The 18,908-nt window shown below is 35.9% G+C and overlaps 1 protein-coding gene across 3 annotated transcripts in view; it reads left to right on the top strand.

Annotated features, from left to right (window-relative positions):
• LOC127512638 (metal transporter CNNM4) overlaps positions 1–18,908 on the top strand; it is a 49,842-nt gene that overhangs the window by 9,198 nt on the left and 21,736 nt on the right. For all 3 annotated transcript variants that reach the window (XM_051893716.1, XM_051893717.1, XM_051893718.1), the window contains exons 2-4: positions 10,028–10,171; positions 11,313–11,447; positions 13,030–13,199. In XM_051893716.1, the coding sequence (XP_051749676.1) occupies positions 10,028–10,171; positions 11,313–11,447; positions 13,030–13,199 (449 nt within the window). The remainder of the gene's footprint in view (positions 1–10,027; positions 10,172–11,312; positions 11,448–13,029; positions 13,200–18,908) is intronic.

The following is an 18,908-nucleotide window of genomic DNA, read 5'->3' as shown; positions in this document are numbered from 1 at the left end:
TTTCAAGTAACATATTAACCAAAAATTCTGAGAAATTATCAACACCATACTCACACCATCTGATTATTTTTACTATTGTTGCAGTATAATATTTTTATTATTGTTATAGTTTATACATTGTTAAACATTATTACAATTTAAAATAACAGTTTTTGTTTTAGTATTTTAAAATGCAATTTATTCCTGTGATCAAAGCTGAATTTTCAGCATCATTACTCCAGTCTTCAGTGTCACATGATCCTCCAGAAATCATTCTAATATGCTGATTTGCTGCTCAAAAAACATTTATTATTATTATCATCCATGTATAATATTTTGGAAACTGTAATAAAACATTTCAGGACTCTTTTATCAATAGAAAATTGAGAACATTATGAATGTCTTTTTGATCAGTTTAATAATGCATCCTTGCTGAATAAAAGTAGTAATTTCTTTTGAAACTTTTGAACAGTTTTGCTAAGAAGAATGTCATATACTGACTATATTATTTTAAAATGTGTAAAAATGAAGAATGATAAGGTGTGTGCTATGTGACTCTATATGAATGAATACATAATGGCTTTCAGGTGATGCTGTGAGAGAAACAGTGAGTAAAATGAGAAGGGTGTAATGTTTGAAATAGCTGGTAAGGTGGATTGCAGGGTACAGAGTGTGTCAGTGGGTGAGTGTGTTCACTGATGCAGAGCGAGAGAGAGAAAGGGAGGCAGGGAGCAAGAGACAGACAAGCATTGTTTTAGCCGCAGGGATTGATGACTCAGCAAGACAAAACTGACTTGTGAAATGAAGAAAGTACAGAGGATATTCTTATTTTTATAAGAAGTTAAATAAGACTTGAACTATACTTATCCATTGTTTTGTCTGACTTTGGGAAAACCTGTGTTTGTGGACAGCAGACACGTGAAGTTTTCCTCATAATATACATCGCAGCATCACCTCTATTTCTCAGTGTCTGAAACAGTTCGATAAAGGATTCGGTCTCTCTAAACCCCTCCTTTCCAAGAGCTTCCTCTGCTCTGATTGGTCAGATGGCCCAATCTGTGGTAATTGGTCTACTGCTTATAGCATGTCGAAAACAAAACACCTATTACTATATCTGAATCTCGAAATCGCGATGTGCGCATCCGCGATAGTCACATCGCAGGATGTGCGATGTCAAGTATAGGAATCATTAATCCGTGAGGACCAGACACCACAGTTCAAAACCCACCCGATTCTCGGATTAATTGCAAAGTTTGACCATCATACAATTAAAGTTTATCATTTGACAGTGTTTTAGGTCCTGTCAGTTTAAACATTCATTCGATTTTAAACCATTTGGGTGCACGAAGATGCGAAAGAGATCTCTGTTCTGAACATGCGGCTGTTTCGCGCATGCACACTCACAAAGTCACGTGCACGTGAATGCCGAATGCCGCTCTTCCATGTCTATTTGTGCCTGAACGGACACAAACATGCAACAATGACATGCAATTTTTTTTTCATATCGCAAAAAAACTAAATATCACAATGTCAGTTTTTTTTCCAATATCTTGCAGCCCGACTTCCTCTGTACTTGTATACACATTCAAACCTGAGTCCATTTAACATGCATTTTGATCTTTGAAACTTTGCAGACCTTTTACATTCACATCAAACAGCTATATTACACACTGCATGAAAGGTAATATCTGAAAAAGCATAATGGGGGCACTTTAATATAATTTACTTTTAAAATGGATGAATATTTTATTCATTCATAAAATTTGCCAAGAGGTTTTACTGTAAATTTTTTTTTTTGCTCTGTCTGCAAATGCCAATCAATAGAAAATGTATTATTGTTTTTTCATTACAGAGAGTGGAACAAGGGAGTCACTTTTATCGAAACAATGTCGCGGTATTCTCAGAAAATATTTAACCTTGTATATTGCCTCTTATTTGGAGACCAAGTTGAGGCTCAGGTCATTTTTTTTTTTCTACATTTAAAAGTTAATAATTTCCCCATTTTAGAAAACCATTATAAAGTAAATGTAGTTGTTTTAGTAAGTTAAGCCACGTTAAACCTTGTCTTTATAATGGTTTACTAAAGCTTAATGTTAAACTTTGCTATTTGCATTTAGATTCTGGCCTTATCAATTGTTCATAGACAGTATTTATGATCAATAAAGTGCTCATCAATTAGCTGTGTCCCAATGGACTTCTATATGGGAGGCAATGCATAAAGGCGTCATGACATGGGAAATCAAATTTTCCTTGATCTTTTGACATATAGAAGGTCTTTGTACCATTAAAACATCCTGCAAGTTTCATTGCTTAAAACTCCTCATTATTAACAAAGCATTTATTTAACCAAGTTCTAAAAACAGTTCGTTTGGATATTGTGGGAGCTGTGATGTCACACGGGCAAATATATTTGCATATGACTGCCTACAGAGCAAAAAATTCAACACCTTTGTCAGGAACAAGAGGATTCTATGTTTGTTCGGAGCATTTGTCTGCAGATTGTTTAGTAAATAAGACACAATATAATAGAGAGTTTGCAAAAGGAACTTAAGATAAAGAAAGATAAAGCATCAATATTATAGGATCTGACAGCAGCTACACATTGCAAACTGATTGTGTTGTGTGGTATTTGTTTTGGCAGTAGATGGTGTTTACATTAAGCCACGAAAACAGGTAGTTCAGAACAGGAAAACAACAGGTAGAGCGATGATTGTGCGCCTACAAAAGTTTACAACGAGAGAGAAGATACTAAGAATCTCAAAGAAAGAAGGTGTGCTACATGTTCGAGGTATGAAATTGAGGATTTTCCCGGATCTGACGACGGAGATGGCAAAAAAACGAGCAAGCTTCCGCGATATCAGGAGCAAACTGAGGAGCGCGGGGGTGAGGCATGGTATCATTCATCCAGCCAGGCTAATTATAACTTTTAAAGGTGAGACAAAAAAGTTAACGGAGTGCAGTGTGGCAGAAGTGTATGTCAAAACTATGATCGAACCTGGATTGCATAACAGTGGACAGAGTTGATGAACTATAACGACAAGCTGCAAAGGCATGATAAAACTGATAAACTGAATTCACTGGATTAGTGATCCACACCCCTACGAAATAAACTCTGAGTAAAGGTTAGGCTTTTGTTAGGTTAAGTGGAAGAAAGCTACTTTAATTTAGTATACATGAATGTATATATAATTATATACATATACATATATATATATACATATACATTTTATATATATATATATAATATATATTTGTTTAGAATAATAACTTAGTCTTGTATAATATAAGCCCACGTGATGTTTAGTTTAGAAGAATAATACGTCATGAGCAGGCGTGGCTCAGTTGACGCAGTAGCCGATGTATTTCATTACAATGTTGAAGAGGTTTGTGTGTATGAGTGTGTGGATGAATTTGTTTGGTGAGTGTTTACATGTTGTGTGTGTTCTAGTAAAAGCTCAAGGTGATATTAAAAGTATAAAAAGAGTGATGATAGGAAAGGACCAGGTGTCAGATGGTTGAAAACAATATTATGTTGGAAAAAGGTGGTTTGAAAATTGCTCATATGAATATTTGTAGTTTACGGAATAAAGTAAGTGACATTTCAGAAATTATACAGGATTATAATCTACAGGTATTAGTCATATCAGAAACACATTTAGATTCAGCAATAAATAGCACTGTGTTGAACATAGATGGATATAATATTTACAGGCAAGATAGAAATTTATATGGAGGAGGGGTAGCTTGTTATGTTCAAAGCCAAATTCCAGTTATAGTTCGAAGGGACCTAACTATTATAGGAGTGGAAGTAATCTGGTTACAACTACAAATTCCACACTTAAGACCGGTCCTCATTGCATGCTGTTACAGACCGCCAAATGCTACAATAATGTACCTAGATCAAATATGTGAAATGTTGGATAGAGCATGTGATACAGGAAATGAAATATTTTTCTTAGGAGATTTAAATATAGACTGGAAATCTGAAAGTTGTACTTTAAGGAGTAAGTTACTTTCATTTGCTAATACTTGTAATTTGTCACAGGTGGTTACTGAGTATACAAGAGTAAGTTTGAAAGCTGATGGGGCATATTCAGCAACTCTTATTGATTTGATTTTTACAAATGTAATTGAGTTGTGTTCTGCGGCTGTCTCTATTCCAGTCGGCTGCAGTGACCATCATTTAACTGTGGTTAAAAGAATAACAAAGGTACCAAAATCAGGTCAGAAATTTATTTGTAAAAGGACTTTTAAAAACTTTAAAGAAAATGATTTTATAGCAGAAGTAAGGAGTATGGATTGGACCGAGGTAACACAAGCGCAGGATCCAGATAGGGCTGTGGCCGTCTTTAACAACTTGATAGTACAGGTGATGGATAAATACGCTCCTATCAGAAAACGAACTGTGAGAAATGTCTCGGCTCCATGGCTGGATCAAGAGCTCAAGGAATATATGAAGCAAAGGAATCAAGCTAAGATAGAAGAAATCAAATCTGATGATGTTGTACAGTGGAATACATATCGTAAATTAAGAAATTATGTCACAAAATTAAATAAATCTAAAAAACGTTTATATTATCAAAGAAAGATTAAAGATGCTAAGAGGGATAATGCAAAAGTATGGAGTACATTAAATGAACTAATGGGAAGGAAGTCTAAATTGCTTACAACATGTTTGGAGGCTGATGGGATTTGTTTAACTAAACCAAATGATATTGCTAATTACTTGGGCCAATTTTTTAAAAACAAAATAAAAAAATTGAGACAGGCCATGGAGTTTGGACAAGATAGGAATATTTCATATAGACTAATAAGAAATATTATAATGAAGTCTAAAATATGTAATTTCAGATTTAAGACAGTAACAGAAGAGAACGTTATAAAATTACTACGGGCAAGTAAAGATAAACCCTCAGGTTTTGATAACCTTGAGGTTAAGTTGTTAAAGTTGGTGGCAGATTTAATTGTTTTGCCTGTTACTCATATAATCAATTTAAGTTTATTGAAATGTGTATTCCCATCACAGTGGAAGACAGCAAAAATGATACCTTTTAATAAAAAATAATAAAGAACCATTTTCAAGGTCAAAATGGCCGACCAATTAGTTTGTTACCTGCAATAAGTAAAATTATGGAAAAAGTAGTATATGATCAAATACAGGAGTATTTTGCAGTAAATGGGTTAAATACAATTTATCAGCATGCATATAAAATGGGTCACTCCACGACTACAGCATTGACTCAGATTACTGATCATTGGTTGCAGGAAATTGATAACAAAAATTTGGTTGGTACAGTTTTGTTGGATTTAATTGCGGCGTTTGATGTTTTAGATCATAGTATATTACTTAAATTATGTTGTTATGGATTTGAACCAGCAGCTATTAAATGGATAGAGAGTTATCTCAGTAACCGAGAGTACACTGTGTATTTTAATGGCAGTTATTCTGAGGTTGAAGAGATGAGTTGTGGAGTGCCCCAAGGTAGTTGCTTAGGGCCCCTTTTATTTTCTATCTTTATTAATGATTTTCCCCTGGTGATGGAACATGCCACCATGGCAATATATGCAGATGACATTACACTATATGCATCTGCAAGAACAGTAGATCAACTTAATAACATCTTAAATAAAGAATTGACCTTAGTTACACAATGGATTAGTGCTAATAGATTAGTCATCAATATAAAAAAGACAAAATGTATGGCAGTTGGGTCAAAATATTTTCTAAAAATGACACCCACATTACATTTGTTATCTGGAGATATTTTGATTAAACAAGTAGAAGAAATTAAATTATTAGGTGTAATTGTTGATAGTAAGCTGTCTTGGAACAGTCAAATAAACCAAATTTTACAAAAAATGGGTAGAAGTATGGCCATTATTAGACACTGTAGGAAGTTCATTCCTTTTTGGACAACAAAACAACTGGTTCAGTCGTTAGTGCTTTCTCATTTGGATTATGCCTCAGTTGTTTGGTCAAATACAAGTGAAAATAATTTACACAGACTTCAGGTTGCTCAAAATAAAGCAGCCCGAATTGTTTTGGGCTGTCCATATAGAACCAGTGTGACTGCTATGCATGATAGTTTGGCTTGGTTAACTGTAAAATTTAGACTAAAGTATTTCTTAGTAACATTTATGAGAAACATTATCGTATCAAAAACTCCAGAAATAATTTATAGTGGGTTGTCCTTTTTTTCAGATACACATAATTATTGCACTAGACAAACAGGTGAGATGCGATGTGTGCTGCCTTTATGCAGAACTCACCAAATACAGCGGCCAGTGTTTTATCGTGCTATGGTGGCATGGAACTCATTACCAGGATTTTTGTTGCTGGAAAATAATAAAAAATGCTTTCAAAAGAAGTTAAAACTTTTCTTGTTCACACAGTGATTACTGATAATTGTGTATTTTGATTTTTAGGAAGATTGATGTTGAACCTAATGATTTAGTTTTGTTTGTAATTATAGAATATGTATTGTAGTGTATAATGATACCAGAAAATGAGCTGTTTTTGAGTTTTTCTTTGACATTGAGCTGCTATGAACTCTTGTATGTCTTGTATACTGTTATGATGTGTGCAGTTGTGTGAATGGTGTAAAAAATATAAGTAAAACATGTAATGAATATTGAGGAGACCCCAGGAAGAATAGCTACTGTTGTTTCAGTGGCTAATGGGGATCTTAATAAACAAAACAAAACAAACGATAAGCTTTTCAGAATGTCCCTCGGTACAGGACGTGAATAGTTTCTCTTGTGTCATCATGATTTTTGGCTCTCATTTGTTCCTCTGCAGCATAATGCAGACCCACTGAGACGTCTGCTGCCGGAGATCTGTTTCCAAAAACACACTGAACTGACTGTACGCTCATCTCAAGCAAAAGACACTTGCTCTAGACTCAGGGTTCCAGAATCTTCTGCGTCACTCAAGTATAGGCTGTTTAGTCTGCATGTGCTGCTCAGGCTTTATTAGCTACATCCTGTCACATTACAAACAGTGATGGAAGATAAGCAGTCGAGCTTTCAAGGGATAGTTCACCAGAAAATGAAAATTCTGTCATCATTTACTGACCCTCAAGTTGTTCCAAACCTATTTGAATTGATTTCTTCTGCTGAACACAAAAGAAGATATTTTGAAGAATGTCGGTAACCAAACAGTTGATGGTCCCCATTGACTTCCATAGTATTTTTTTCCTACTATGGAAGTCAGTGGCTACCGTCAACATATTCTTCAAAATATCTTCTTTTGTGTTCAGCAGAAGAAATTCATACAGGTTGGGAACAACTTGAGGGTGTGTAAATGATGACAGATCTTTCATTTTTGGGTGAACTATCCATTTAACTCTTCGTTCCCAGTCCGCCAACTATAAAGTACCATGGTATTACCATGCTTTGTTTAGATGTGAAAGTGACAAGTAAAAGTGATGTGACGTGTAGCCAAATGTGCTGTCCCATACTTGGAATTTCTGCTCTGCATTTCACCCATCCAAGTACACACACAGCAGTGTCAGTACTGAACACACACACACCGTGAACACACACCCAGAGCAGTGGGTAGCCATTTTTGCTGCAGCGCCCAGGGAGCAATTGGGAGTTAGGTGCCTTGCTCAAGGGCACCTCAGTTGTGGGTAATGAGAGTGGAAGAGAGCACAGTTCATTCATTCCCCCACCTTCATTTCCTGCCGTTACTGAGACTCACACCCGCGACCTTCGGGTTACAAATCCAACTCTCTAATGATTATATATATATATATATATATATATATATATATATATATATATATATATATATATATATATATATATATATATATATATATATATATATATATATATATGCAACATAGTAATACCATCGTCTTTGACTTTGAAATATGTTGTAAACACTAAAACAAGTACCGTTCTACTGCCATGTTTTTGGATGTACTATAGTACTACCATTGTTGTTTGGATTTTTACCATAATAATAATAATAATAATAATAATAATAATAATAATAATAATAATAATATTATTGTAAGTACACTAGCGTTCAGACGTTTGGGATCAGAATAGTTTTTTTGTGTTTTTGAAATAAGATTCTTATGTTGTTCCTGTTCAAAACAGTTGTCATTTTGTGAAATATTAGTTCAATTTAAAATAACATTGTACACAATATATACACAATTTTTGGAAGAAGTCTCTTATGCTCACCAAGGTTGCACTTATTTGATCAAAAATACAGTAAAACTGTAATATTGTGAAATATTATTAGAATAAAATCTTTTTTATTTGGATATATTTCATTTGTGCTGCTTAATATTATTGTGGAATTGGTGATACGTTTTTTTTTTTTTTCAGGATTCTTTGATGAAGAAAATGTATTATCTGTTTTAAGGAAGCTGAATTTTCAGCAGCCATTACTTCTCCCTAAGAAATCATTATAATATTATGATTGGATGCTCAAGAAACATTTATTAGTTGAAAATGGCTGTGCTGCTTAATGAAGTGTGGAAAGTGTCTTTTTTCAGGATAATTTGATCAAAACAACATTCAAAAGAATAATGGAATTTTTTTTTGACACATTATAAATGTCTTTCCTGTCATTTTTGATCAATTTAAAGCATTTTTGCTAAATTTAGTGATCCCGAACTTTTGAATGGTATTGTACTTTATATACCACGTAAATCTCATGATTTTTCGTGTCATGCCACATTGCAGTGCTTCTGTGATTGTTTGACGGTCTACCCATTTGCAGTCAAAACTTCTGTGGTAGAAGATAGGAAGTGTTTTTGTGGTTTTGGACAAGACAGTTGAAACATTTTGTAACATAATATGCTAAATTATGTTTTGCAATTCACTGTTTTGGCTCCTTATGTCAGTGCATCAGGCAGGGTGTTATGTCTACACATAACTTCTGGATTTTTGTTTTGATGAGCAAACGCTTTAGGATTTCCTGGCTCTTTGTGTGCTGAATGGCCACAATAGACGTCTTACAAACTGTATGAACCCTTAGCTCTTTCTGTTTGTCCATGAAACCAGTTATAAAGAAACAAGATACAGTAAGCGCTACAGTACTGTGTTTTCTATTTACCATCACTAAATTGAGCAAAAGCGTACACTAGTATGTAAACATGTCATGGTTTCTTGGGCGTTTACTGTGTGGATTCCAAGTAAATACATTGCTATATGATTGTAAACGCTAATCGCTCAGTACCATCACTCTACCATAGAACATTTCAGAAGAATAGGGGACTGTGTGTATTTCTCTCATACTGTTAGTTGCTCAGTTTCTCTCTGTCATAGATAACACATTCTCTGTGAACTTAATATGAGTAGCTTACCTCAGTCTCTGATTCTGAATTTAATATAAATGCAAACTTAAAGAATTAAGCTTTATTAAGTGAGTTCGATAATCAAATGTAAAATCTGTATTTTTATTGTTTGTCTTTATCTTCTGATAACCGAAATGTGTATTTTTTTGCAACACTAGTGTCATTAAATGGATCAAAGCCATAGATTTTAGACACTTTGAGTAAATCAACTTGGTTTGCTTCTAAGCATTGAAGAAACAATGAAGAAACTAACATTTTTTACAGTATTCATTAATCCAGGTTAATGTTTAACTCATAAACATACTATTGTTACTATTGTGCTATTTGTTAATTCATGTCTGTTCACAATAATTAATATAACTTTAAATGTTAAAAATGCATTAGTATATGCAGAAAAGAATTCATATAATTAAAAATCAATTAAATTAATGTAATATAATAAAATATTCTCTTTATACAAAGGGCTATCAAACCATTATTGCTTGATTCTTATTTATTAATATATTTTCAGCTTTAATACTAAAGCTCTTTGAGTGTTATTTGACTGAATATGTTATTATTTGCATTATTTATTAACAGCTGTTCAATGAAAGAGTAACACAAATACTCTTTTCTGAGTTTGTATTACAATTTTAAGTAAGATGGTTGTTTTTATATTGATTTGATTGATTGATTGATTTGATTGATTGGAAGTTTTCTGAACTGATCTGATTCATTGTTATCTTCTACAGGTAAATCACACTTGGCGATCGTTCAGAAAGTTAATAATGAAGGCGAAGGAGATCCGTTCTATGAGGTGCTGGGATTGGTCACCCTGGAAGATGTCATTGAGGAGATCATCAAATCAGAAATCCTGGACGAGTCTGACCTCTACAGTGAGTGGACCGTGTCTAGTGAATATGTTTTTAGTGTTATGCAGACAGCATTACAGCTCTTTTCTTGAAATAAATTCACACAGCATTTGCACTAGAGTCCTGCACGGGTCCTGTTTGATAAACCCGCACCCGCAGTTATTAACAGCGCACCCGACCCGATATCCGTCAGAAACACTAATTTTAGCCCGTACCCGACCCGACATAAAAAACCGCACCCGCATTAAATCTCCTTCATGACATGAGGTAGACAAAAATCATTTCCTCATATAGCCTAACACAAGCAATAAACCCACATTAGGCATTCTATATGTCGCTGCATTTAATTAAACATTGCATTAAACAACACAAGTAAAATAATAGAACAAAGAATGTTTTAGTAGGCCTATTTAACTGTAAGCTTAAAGCTAGTAAATATTTTACCAGATTCACTTGGCATTTAAACACGTTTGTCTCTTCTGAAACTAAGCGGTGTTTGCCTGGCCGCTGGTCCTCTTTGTAGCAGTGCAAAAATATTCTAAAACTTTTATTTGAATTGTGAATAGCCTATATTAAACACATAAAGTGAGCAAAGCGTGCTCCCTTATAATATAATTATAGCTTTCAATCAGATGCAGCGTGATTGGCTACAATGCTCAGCGCTGCAAATCGTGCTGTAAGCCTTTAACGGTCTTCAGACAGAGCGTGAACACAAATAAGCACGGAACCATTTAAAAGCAGCTGTCAAATGCACCGAATTGAGTTGGAACAGTCTTGGCTATTGGACCCACAGTCCGCCCGTGCGTCCGACCTGCACCACACCCGACACGTAAATTTTATTCCACCCGTTACATAAAATTTGGCAGGCCCAGATTTACACATCTCAAAATTTTGCAACACAGATTTTTTACTTCCTCTTGATGTGCTGCATCATAAACCATTTCATGTATGCTTGCGAAATGACAGAGACATGCACTCAGCATTTTCTAAAAAAAAAAAAAAAAAAAAGCACATATCATCATGTTCATGATGTTAGAGTTTCATGGTGCCAATGTGAATTTTATTTTTTTAATTTTTTTTTGGAGGAGGAATTAAGTCATCTGACTTCGGTTATAAAATCCTTAGTGTTCTGCTCATCTGAATTTCTTTTGTGCATTTTTTGCAGCTGATAACCGCAACAGAAAGAAAGTGGCACACAATAAGAACAAGCGAGACTTCTCTGCCTTCAAACATGAGAGTGAGTCTAAAGTCAAGATCTCTCCTCAGCTGCTGCTGGCCGCTCACCGCTTCCTTGCAACAGGTAAACAATCAGTCACAACACTCACCAGACTGCCTGTAACAGTACGTGTCCAATGGCACAGCATTACTTGTCCAATGGTCATGCCTTCATTTTCCTATTACTATAGTATTGCATCCTTCTCATGGCCATTTAATAATTACATTTTACCTGTAAAAGAAAATCTGCTTAATAATTCTGCACATCTGAATACTGAATACAAGGCGTTTTTTTTTCACTTCCAGACCTTGTTAACAATTATACATCACTTTTAAATGATTACATACAAAATTAATAGTGGTTATTAAGATTATTGTGGTTTGGAATTGTTAAAATGTGCTTGGAAAAAAAATATGATCAGAATATTGACTTGCATAATAATTATGCAAACACTGTAGAATTAATGTTAACCTAGATTAAAATTGGACCTTAAACCTCTTATGTTTTTTTAATGTTTTTTTAATGTTTTACCCAGTTTCTTTGGCAATGAAAATAGCCTTGAATGCTGGCATGGATTTACGTTAACTAATGTAACAAATTGAACCAACAATGTAACACTTCATAATAAGGTCCCGTTAGTCAGGGTTGCCAGGTTTTCACGACAAAACCCGCCCAATGCTTCTCAAAACTAGCCCAAAACTAGCCCAATCACATTTCAGGGTGTAAAATCCGTGTTTTTGGCGGGGTTCCCTGGTAAAATTCGCATCCCAGGTCCTAAATATCATGTTATTTGGGGTCGCTTCAACCCGTGGATATTAAAAACAACCTGCAGCAACAGTTTAAAAGTAGCCCAGTTCCGCAGGAAAACCACGGACTTGGCAACACTGCCATTAGTTAATGTTAGTTAATGCCTTAACTAACAATCAGCATTACGTTTATTACAGTATTCATTCATTTTTGTTAAGGTTAGTTAATAATAATACAACTGTTCATTGTTTGTTCATGTTAGCTCAGGTCCAATAAAATAATGTTAACAGAACTTTTGATTTTAATAATGGTAAATGTTAAAATTAACATTAAGGGTCCATTTACATGACACCGTTTTCAACTTAAAAACAGAAACATTTTTATTAGTTTTTGCCATTCATTTACATGACAACGACAATTTGGGGACCTTAAAAAGCAAATAGTTGAAAACGGATTTCAAAGTGCAAGTTTTTGAAAACGGTACCATTATCAGCTCCGTGTAAACTACAAAAACACGAATTTGTGAAAACGTCGATGTCATGTGCATGCGTATTGTGTTCAGTCTATAGGTGCTTAGTGTTTCTTTACAAAGTGTAAAGTTTTCGCGGATCCATGTGAGCGGTGAATCTGTACGCGGAAAACACAAAGAAAAAACTTTTCTGTTTTTAGTACATCGTTGTTGTGTAAACGTACCCTAAGATTAAGTATTTTTCATTGTTATTTCATGTTTCCTAATGTAGTTAACAAATGAAACCTTACTGTAAATTGTTGCCACAAACTAACATGTTTAATCTTATTTTAAAATGTTACAGGTTTCTCAAAAAGTAAGACCGTCTGTATCTTAAATTAAGAGAAATAGTCTTTAATTTTTATATCTCTTGTCTGTCTGTTTCTGTCTCTGCTGCCTGTGTCTCCGCAGAGGTTAATTTGTTCAGTCCAGCTCTGATCTCAGAGAAAATTCTTCTGCGTATCCTTAAACACCCTGATGTGATCCAGGAGATCAAGTTCAACGAGACCGAAAAGAAATCGCCACATCACTACCTTTACCTGCGTGGGAAACCCGTGGACTACTTCATCCTCATACTACAGGTAACGTCACAAACTGATGCCTAATGAGCTGATCTTTACCAGGGTCACGGCTTGCAGGGCTTTTAAAGCCAATTAGACAGACAAGGTGTTTTAAGAAGGTTAAGACAGCAGGCTTTGGATCGCAGCATGAGCGTGTGGTTGGCAGTGCCTTCTGTTGCCACATGCTAAAGTAGAAGAATTGACTCAACAGAACTGCTGGCTTATAAAACAGCACTTGTGAGACTTCCTGTCTCTAGTTTATCAGGGCCATATGGTGATGTTTGTAAAGGTCTTCAGCCCAGCTGAACATCTATGTTGTGTGCTATGGCCTGATCAGAAATGATTTCAGAGGACCTCTGAAGAAGGTTTTAGTTTGGGGCCGGTAAAATTTTTTAAAATGTTATTCAATTGGAAAAAAGTCTCTTATGCTCACCAAAGCTACATTTATTTGATCAGAAATACAGTAAATATTATGAAATATTACAATAAAAACTGTTTTCTATTTTAATATATTTTAAAGTGTAATTTATTAATGTGATGCAAAGCTATATTTTCAGCATTATTACTCCAGGCTTCAGTGTCACATGATCCCTCATAAATCATTCTAATATGCTAATTTGCTGAAGTAATATTTCCTATTATTATCAATGTTGAAAACAGTTGTGCTGTTTTTTATGTTTGTCAAACAAAAGTCAGGATTCTTTGTTCTTTTGAATTAAAAATTCAAAAGAACAGTATTTAATTGGAATAGAAATGTAATGCTTTCTTGCTGAAATAAAAGTATCAATTTCTTTAAAAGAAACCTTACTGACCCCAAACTTTTAAATAATAGTGTAGATGAGAAAAAAGTTATCAGAATCATTGATAACTAACTTCTGTAACAGTCAAGCTGTTTTGCTGGGCAGTCGTGTCTAAGACTCTGTTTACACCTGGTATTAAGATGCTTTTTGGTCGATCGGATCACAAGTAGATGAGGGAGACATACATGTTTACACTTGGTGTTTTAATCTGTCTCGTTTGTTCACTTTCAACCACTTCTTTGAGGGGAGGGTCTATGGGCAGGTAAATGTATGGGCTTTTTCAGATATTTAAGAAAAAATAAGCTTGCGTAATTTATGATCGTGCCCGGAGAAGGCGGAAAAACATACTGAGAGCAGCAGCTTTCGTTTCTGCACTGATAGTCGCAAGACCACGGCAAACACTGAGTGCACGTTAGAAATCAGGAATGGTGAGAGAACATTGTGCTTGGTACATTTTTCGTCTTCAAACCAAACTTGGGTCTTCAGCCAACAAAGTTTGAATCCCGTCTGGCTAGCGTGCTTCTCATAACGTTTACGGCATTAGGTTAGTAGGTGGAGAGCAGGCGATCTTTTGTGGCTGTTCGAACACATTCGACCACACAAGCGTCTACACTACGAAAGCAATCCAGTCGAATGCGTTTTCGACTACCTCTGGAAGTGGTCGAAAGTGGACAAGCTCAAAACATTTTAGACCCTGTTTACACCTGTATTTAGTGTCGTCCACTTGTCAAGTCAAGTCACCTTTATTTATATAGCACTTTTTACAATGCAGATTGTGTCAAAGCAGCTTTACAGTGATAACTGGTAAATAATTTTGGCTGCACAGCAGCTCTTAAAGAAAATGGAGTCATTGTCCAGCTTAAGTAAAATCAGTATTGATTCATTCGGTTGTAAAAATCAATAATTAGTTCATTTATCTATATATCAGCACTGGAGAAAACAATGATGTCATCGTCCAGCTCAGTTCTGTTCGCATACAATGGTGTCAATGCAGGCAGGTCAAAACATTGTTGAATATCAAGTGTCCACAACTATGCAAGCCAAAGGCGACAGCAGCAAGGAACCCAAACTCCATCAGGTGACATCAGATGACAAACAGGTGATTAAAAATGGAGAGAAACAAAAAACCTAGGGAGAAACCAGGCTCTTTCGGGGGGCCAGTTCTCCTCTGGCCAACAGCGAACAGTGCATGATTATGATTCAGGCAGCGTTACAGGTCATAAGTCCGCTTGTGATCCGATCAACCAAAACGCATCTTAATAGCAGAAGTAAACAAGGCTCCAGTTTTATTTTCCCTCAAGATAAAAGATGAAAGTTGAAGATTCAAGAAAAACGTTGCATCAGGAAGAATTCAAAACACAGAAACTACAGTAGAAAACAGTTACTGTATGTTTTGAGAAAATACCTCTGTGCTCTTGACTTGGTCTGGCATGAGCTCAAGAAAACATCTGAAGAAAGGCATCCCAAAAATATGCTGCGACTGTTTTGTATAAAGAACTGGCCCAAAATACTTTGTAACTGTTGCACAACCGCAGTGAAGTAGCAATAAAAAGCTTTTGATGGAGGTTATTACCAATAAAGCAGGTTTAACTACGAAATGTATGTCTGCACACGCTTTCCCATCCATTAGCTTGGTGATTTTACACTGTATTAAATTATCACTTGGATGAAGCTCATCTCAGGTTTTTTCCTAAGTGTAGTGTTGTACTTTTTCCCACAGTGGTACCATCATTCATCACGTATTCCTTCATTCATTCTCTCAGTCTTTCTTGGATTTGTTGTTGTTAGTATTGGCCTCTAAACAATCATTAGAGCATTCAGCTCATGATGGTTAAACATCACATGCACACCTCAGCCTTTCAGTGATTCAGTGAATTTCAGACCCCACACATTGTTTCTTCTATAATGAATGTTAAAAACTATAATAATCCTCAAAAGAAATGGGGAAAACCACAGAATATCACAAAAATATATCATCATGCTATTTTCAAGATTCCTAATTTAGTTTGAGGTCTCCTACATGCATCCAGAATAAAAAACACTTTTTTTCCCCCTCATAATATACATTACACATCACCTCTTTTCTCACAGTGTCTGAAATGGATTGATAAAGGATTCAGTCTCACTAAACCCCTCCTTTCCAAGAGCTTACTCTTCTCTAATTGATCAGATGGTCCAGTCTGTTGTGATTGGTCACCGCTTACAGCCCATGTCAGAAACTAAACTGCCATTACCTGAATACAGCTCTGGAGGCTTCCTCAACACTTGTATACACAGTGATACGAACAGTAACGATGGTGTCGGTTTTACCGTATCAATTCAAGCTCGAGTCCTCGTCCTTTGGAAGTGCATGCAAAGTTGATTTGCTTTCACAGCACAGAAAACAGCATCTTCTCAACATGTTGACAACGCAAACCAAACTCTTTGAGGTCAGCTACAACTACAGTGTTGGGTCAAATAGACGTTCATGGGCAGCCAATGAAGACCATAGGCTGGCATTATGCAAATTTGTTACAAGCCTACGTAGGTTCCAGCAGGAAGTAAGACTGGAAAAACTCTTTTGAGGCAGTTCAGAATCGGTTCTTTCTTTTTTTAAAGATCTTTGAAACTTTGCAGAACTTTTACATTCACAAACAGCTACATGAAAGGTAATATCTGAAAAAGGCTAATAGGGGCACTTCACTTTTGTGGCATTTACACTTCTGAGAGTGTGAACTTTGTTTCTTGAACTGTCATGGAATTAACTTGTCAAGTTCAAGCTCTCCGGTTAAAATGTCTGAAGTTAGTACACCGGTGTAGATTATTCACAGCAGGAAGGAGATTCATTAATAGATTATGAAGTGCACACTAGCAGCAGTTTGAGGCTGTTAAATATGTCGGGCATCTGTTTGTGTGGCTTTTGTTATTTATTATTTAAAGCGGCTCAATGATGAGTTTGTGGAAGCAGGATGTGCTGTATTATTTTAATTATTATTTAATACATTGAAGGTGCTTGCAAGTAGACTTCCCAACATGGAGACCTTTCTTTCCTGGCACCAGTTGAAGACGGCCTCCAGCCGGGCCTCAAGCTGAGAGCGGGCCGAGTGACCTTCATCAAAGATTAATGCGGCTTTCTCTGAGGTGTCAAGCTTTGTGCTAAAGATCCACAGCACTTCTTGCATTGCACTTCTGTGCCTATGTGATGAAAGGACTTGGAGTTTGTGAGGAATAAAAGAGTGTATGTAGATTTTCCAGTTTGCACTTGAAGGAAAAGATACCTCTGAAACCTGACATCAAGAAAAATAAATAGGCATAACTAGTAAAACATAATAATGATAGACAGATGAAGAAAATAAAGACAGGAAGGAGTTGTTTTAAATTTTGCTTTAATTTTTTTTTGTTTTTATTAAAAAATAAAAACAAGATAAACCACAATAAAATAAAATAAAAAGTTTTGCTTTTCAAAATGATTTTTAAAACTTAAATTTAAGGCACAATAAAATAAAAAATAAAGGTTTATATTCTTTTAATATGTTTGCTAATGTAAAGATAAGATAAACCTTTTGATGTTTATTTTTGAATTGTCTAAATTTAAGGTTTTAGATAGTCAAGACAAATTTTAAGTTTAGCTTTTAGCTTTTGTTTTTAAAAAACATCTACACCATTAGTTTCTCTCTCAAAATCTAAAAACAAAATGTAATTAAAAATAAATCCTAAAGTTTAGCTTTTAGCTTTACAAGATTATGTTTTGTCTCAAAATCCCATGCTAGCTACTGTAGCTCAAATTGTTCAAGAAGTTAATGCTGGTTCTGATAGAAAGGTGTCAGAATACACAGTGAATCGCAGTTTGTTGCGTATGGGGCTGCATAGCCGCAGACCAGTCAGGGTGCCCATGCTGACCCCTGTCCACCGTTGAAAGCGCCAACAGTGGGCACGTGAGTATCAGAACTGGACTACGGAGCAATGGAAGAAGCTGGCCTGGTCTGATGAATTACGTTTTCTTTTACATCAGCGTGTGCATCGCTTACCTGGGGAACACATGGCAAGCCGGCTGATGCTTTGGGCAATGTTCTGCTGGGACACCTTGGGTCCTGCCATCCATGTGGATGGGGTTACTTTGACACGTACCACCTACCTAACCATTGTTGCAGACCATGTCCACCCTTTCATGGAAACGGTATTCCCTGGTGGCTGTGGCCTCTTTCAGCAGGATAATGCGCCCTGCCACAAAGCAAAAATGGTTCAGGAATGGTTTGAGGAGCACACCAACGAGTTTGAGGTGTTGACGTGGCCTCCAAATTCCCCAGATCTCAATCCAATCGAGCATCTGTGGGATGTGCTGAACAAACAAGTCCAATCCATGGAGGCCCCATGACCCCACTAACATCTTGGTGCAGATACCACAGCACACCTTCAGGGGTCTAGTGGAGTCCATGCCTCGGTGGGTCAGGGCTGTTTTGGCAGCAAAAGGAGGACCAGCACAATATTAGGAAGGTGGTCATAATGTTATGCCTGATCGGTGTGTATAAGAAATATGTCTGGTGGAGTAACTCTAAACCAGCATAATTATACAGGACATCTTCAAGAGCGGCTAATTGTTCAGACAAACCACTGCCTAATTGATTTTGGATATATATAGTTTTGCACATACCTATTTTTAACTCTGCTTCATGATGGAGAGAATTATAGCAGTGTAGGAAGAGAGACTGTGATTGTCTGTTTTCTGTACATAAATATTTGAAGATGTTTGCTTGTCCTCACTGCACATGAGCACTCAATTGTTAGTTACTCAAACAAAGAGCTGTTAAACATACTCATAGTAATTTTACACTGTGTGCTTGGCCACCCACGTTATGTTTGTGAATGATTGACAGTACTGACGCTAAGAAGAGGTTACTGAGTGATGCAACCTAACGAGGCCTTCTGCACGTACACACACGCACACACACAC

This window comes from Ctenopharyngodon idella, chromosome 5 (genome assembly GCF_019924925.1).
Source record: "Ctenopharyngodon idella isolate HZGC_01 chromosome 5, HZGC01, whole genome shotgun sequence".
NCBI classification, from domain to species: Eukaryota; Metazoa; Chordata; class Actinopteri; order Cypriniformes; family Xenocyprididae; genus Ctenopharyngodon; species Ctenopharyngodon idella.
Note: the sequence above shows the minus strand (reverse complement) of the source record. Positions and strands in the feature narration are given on the sequence as shown.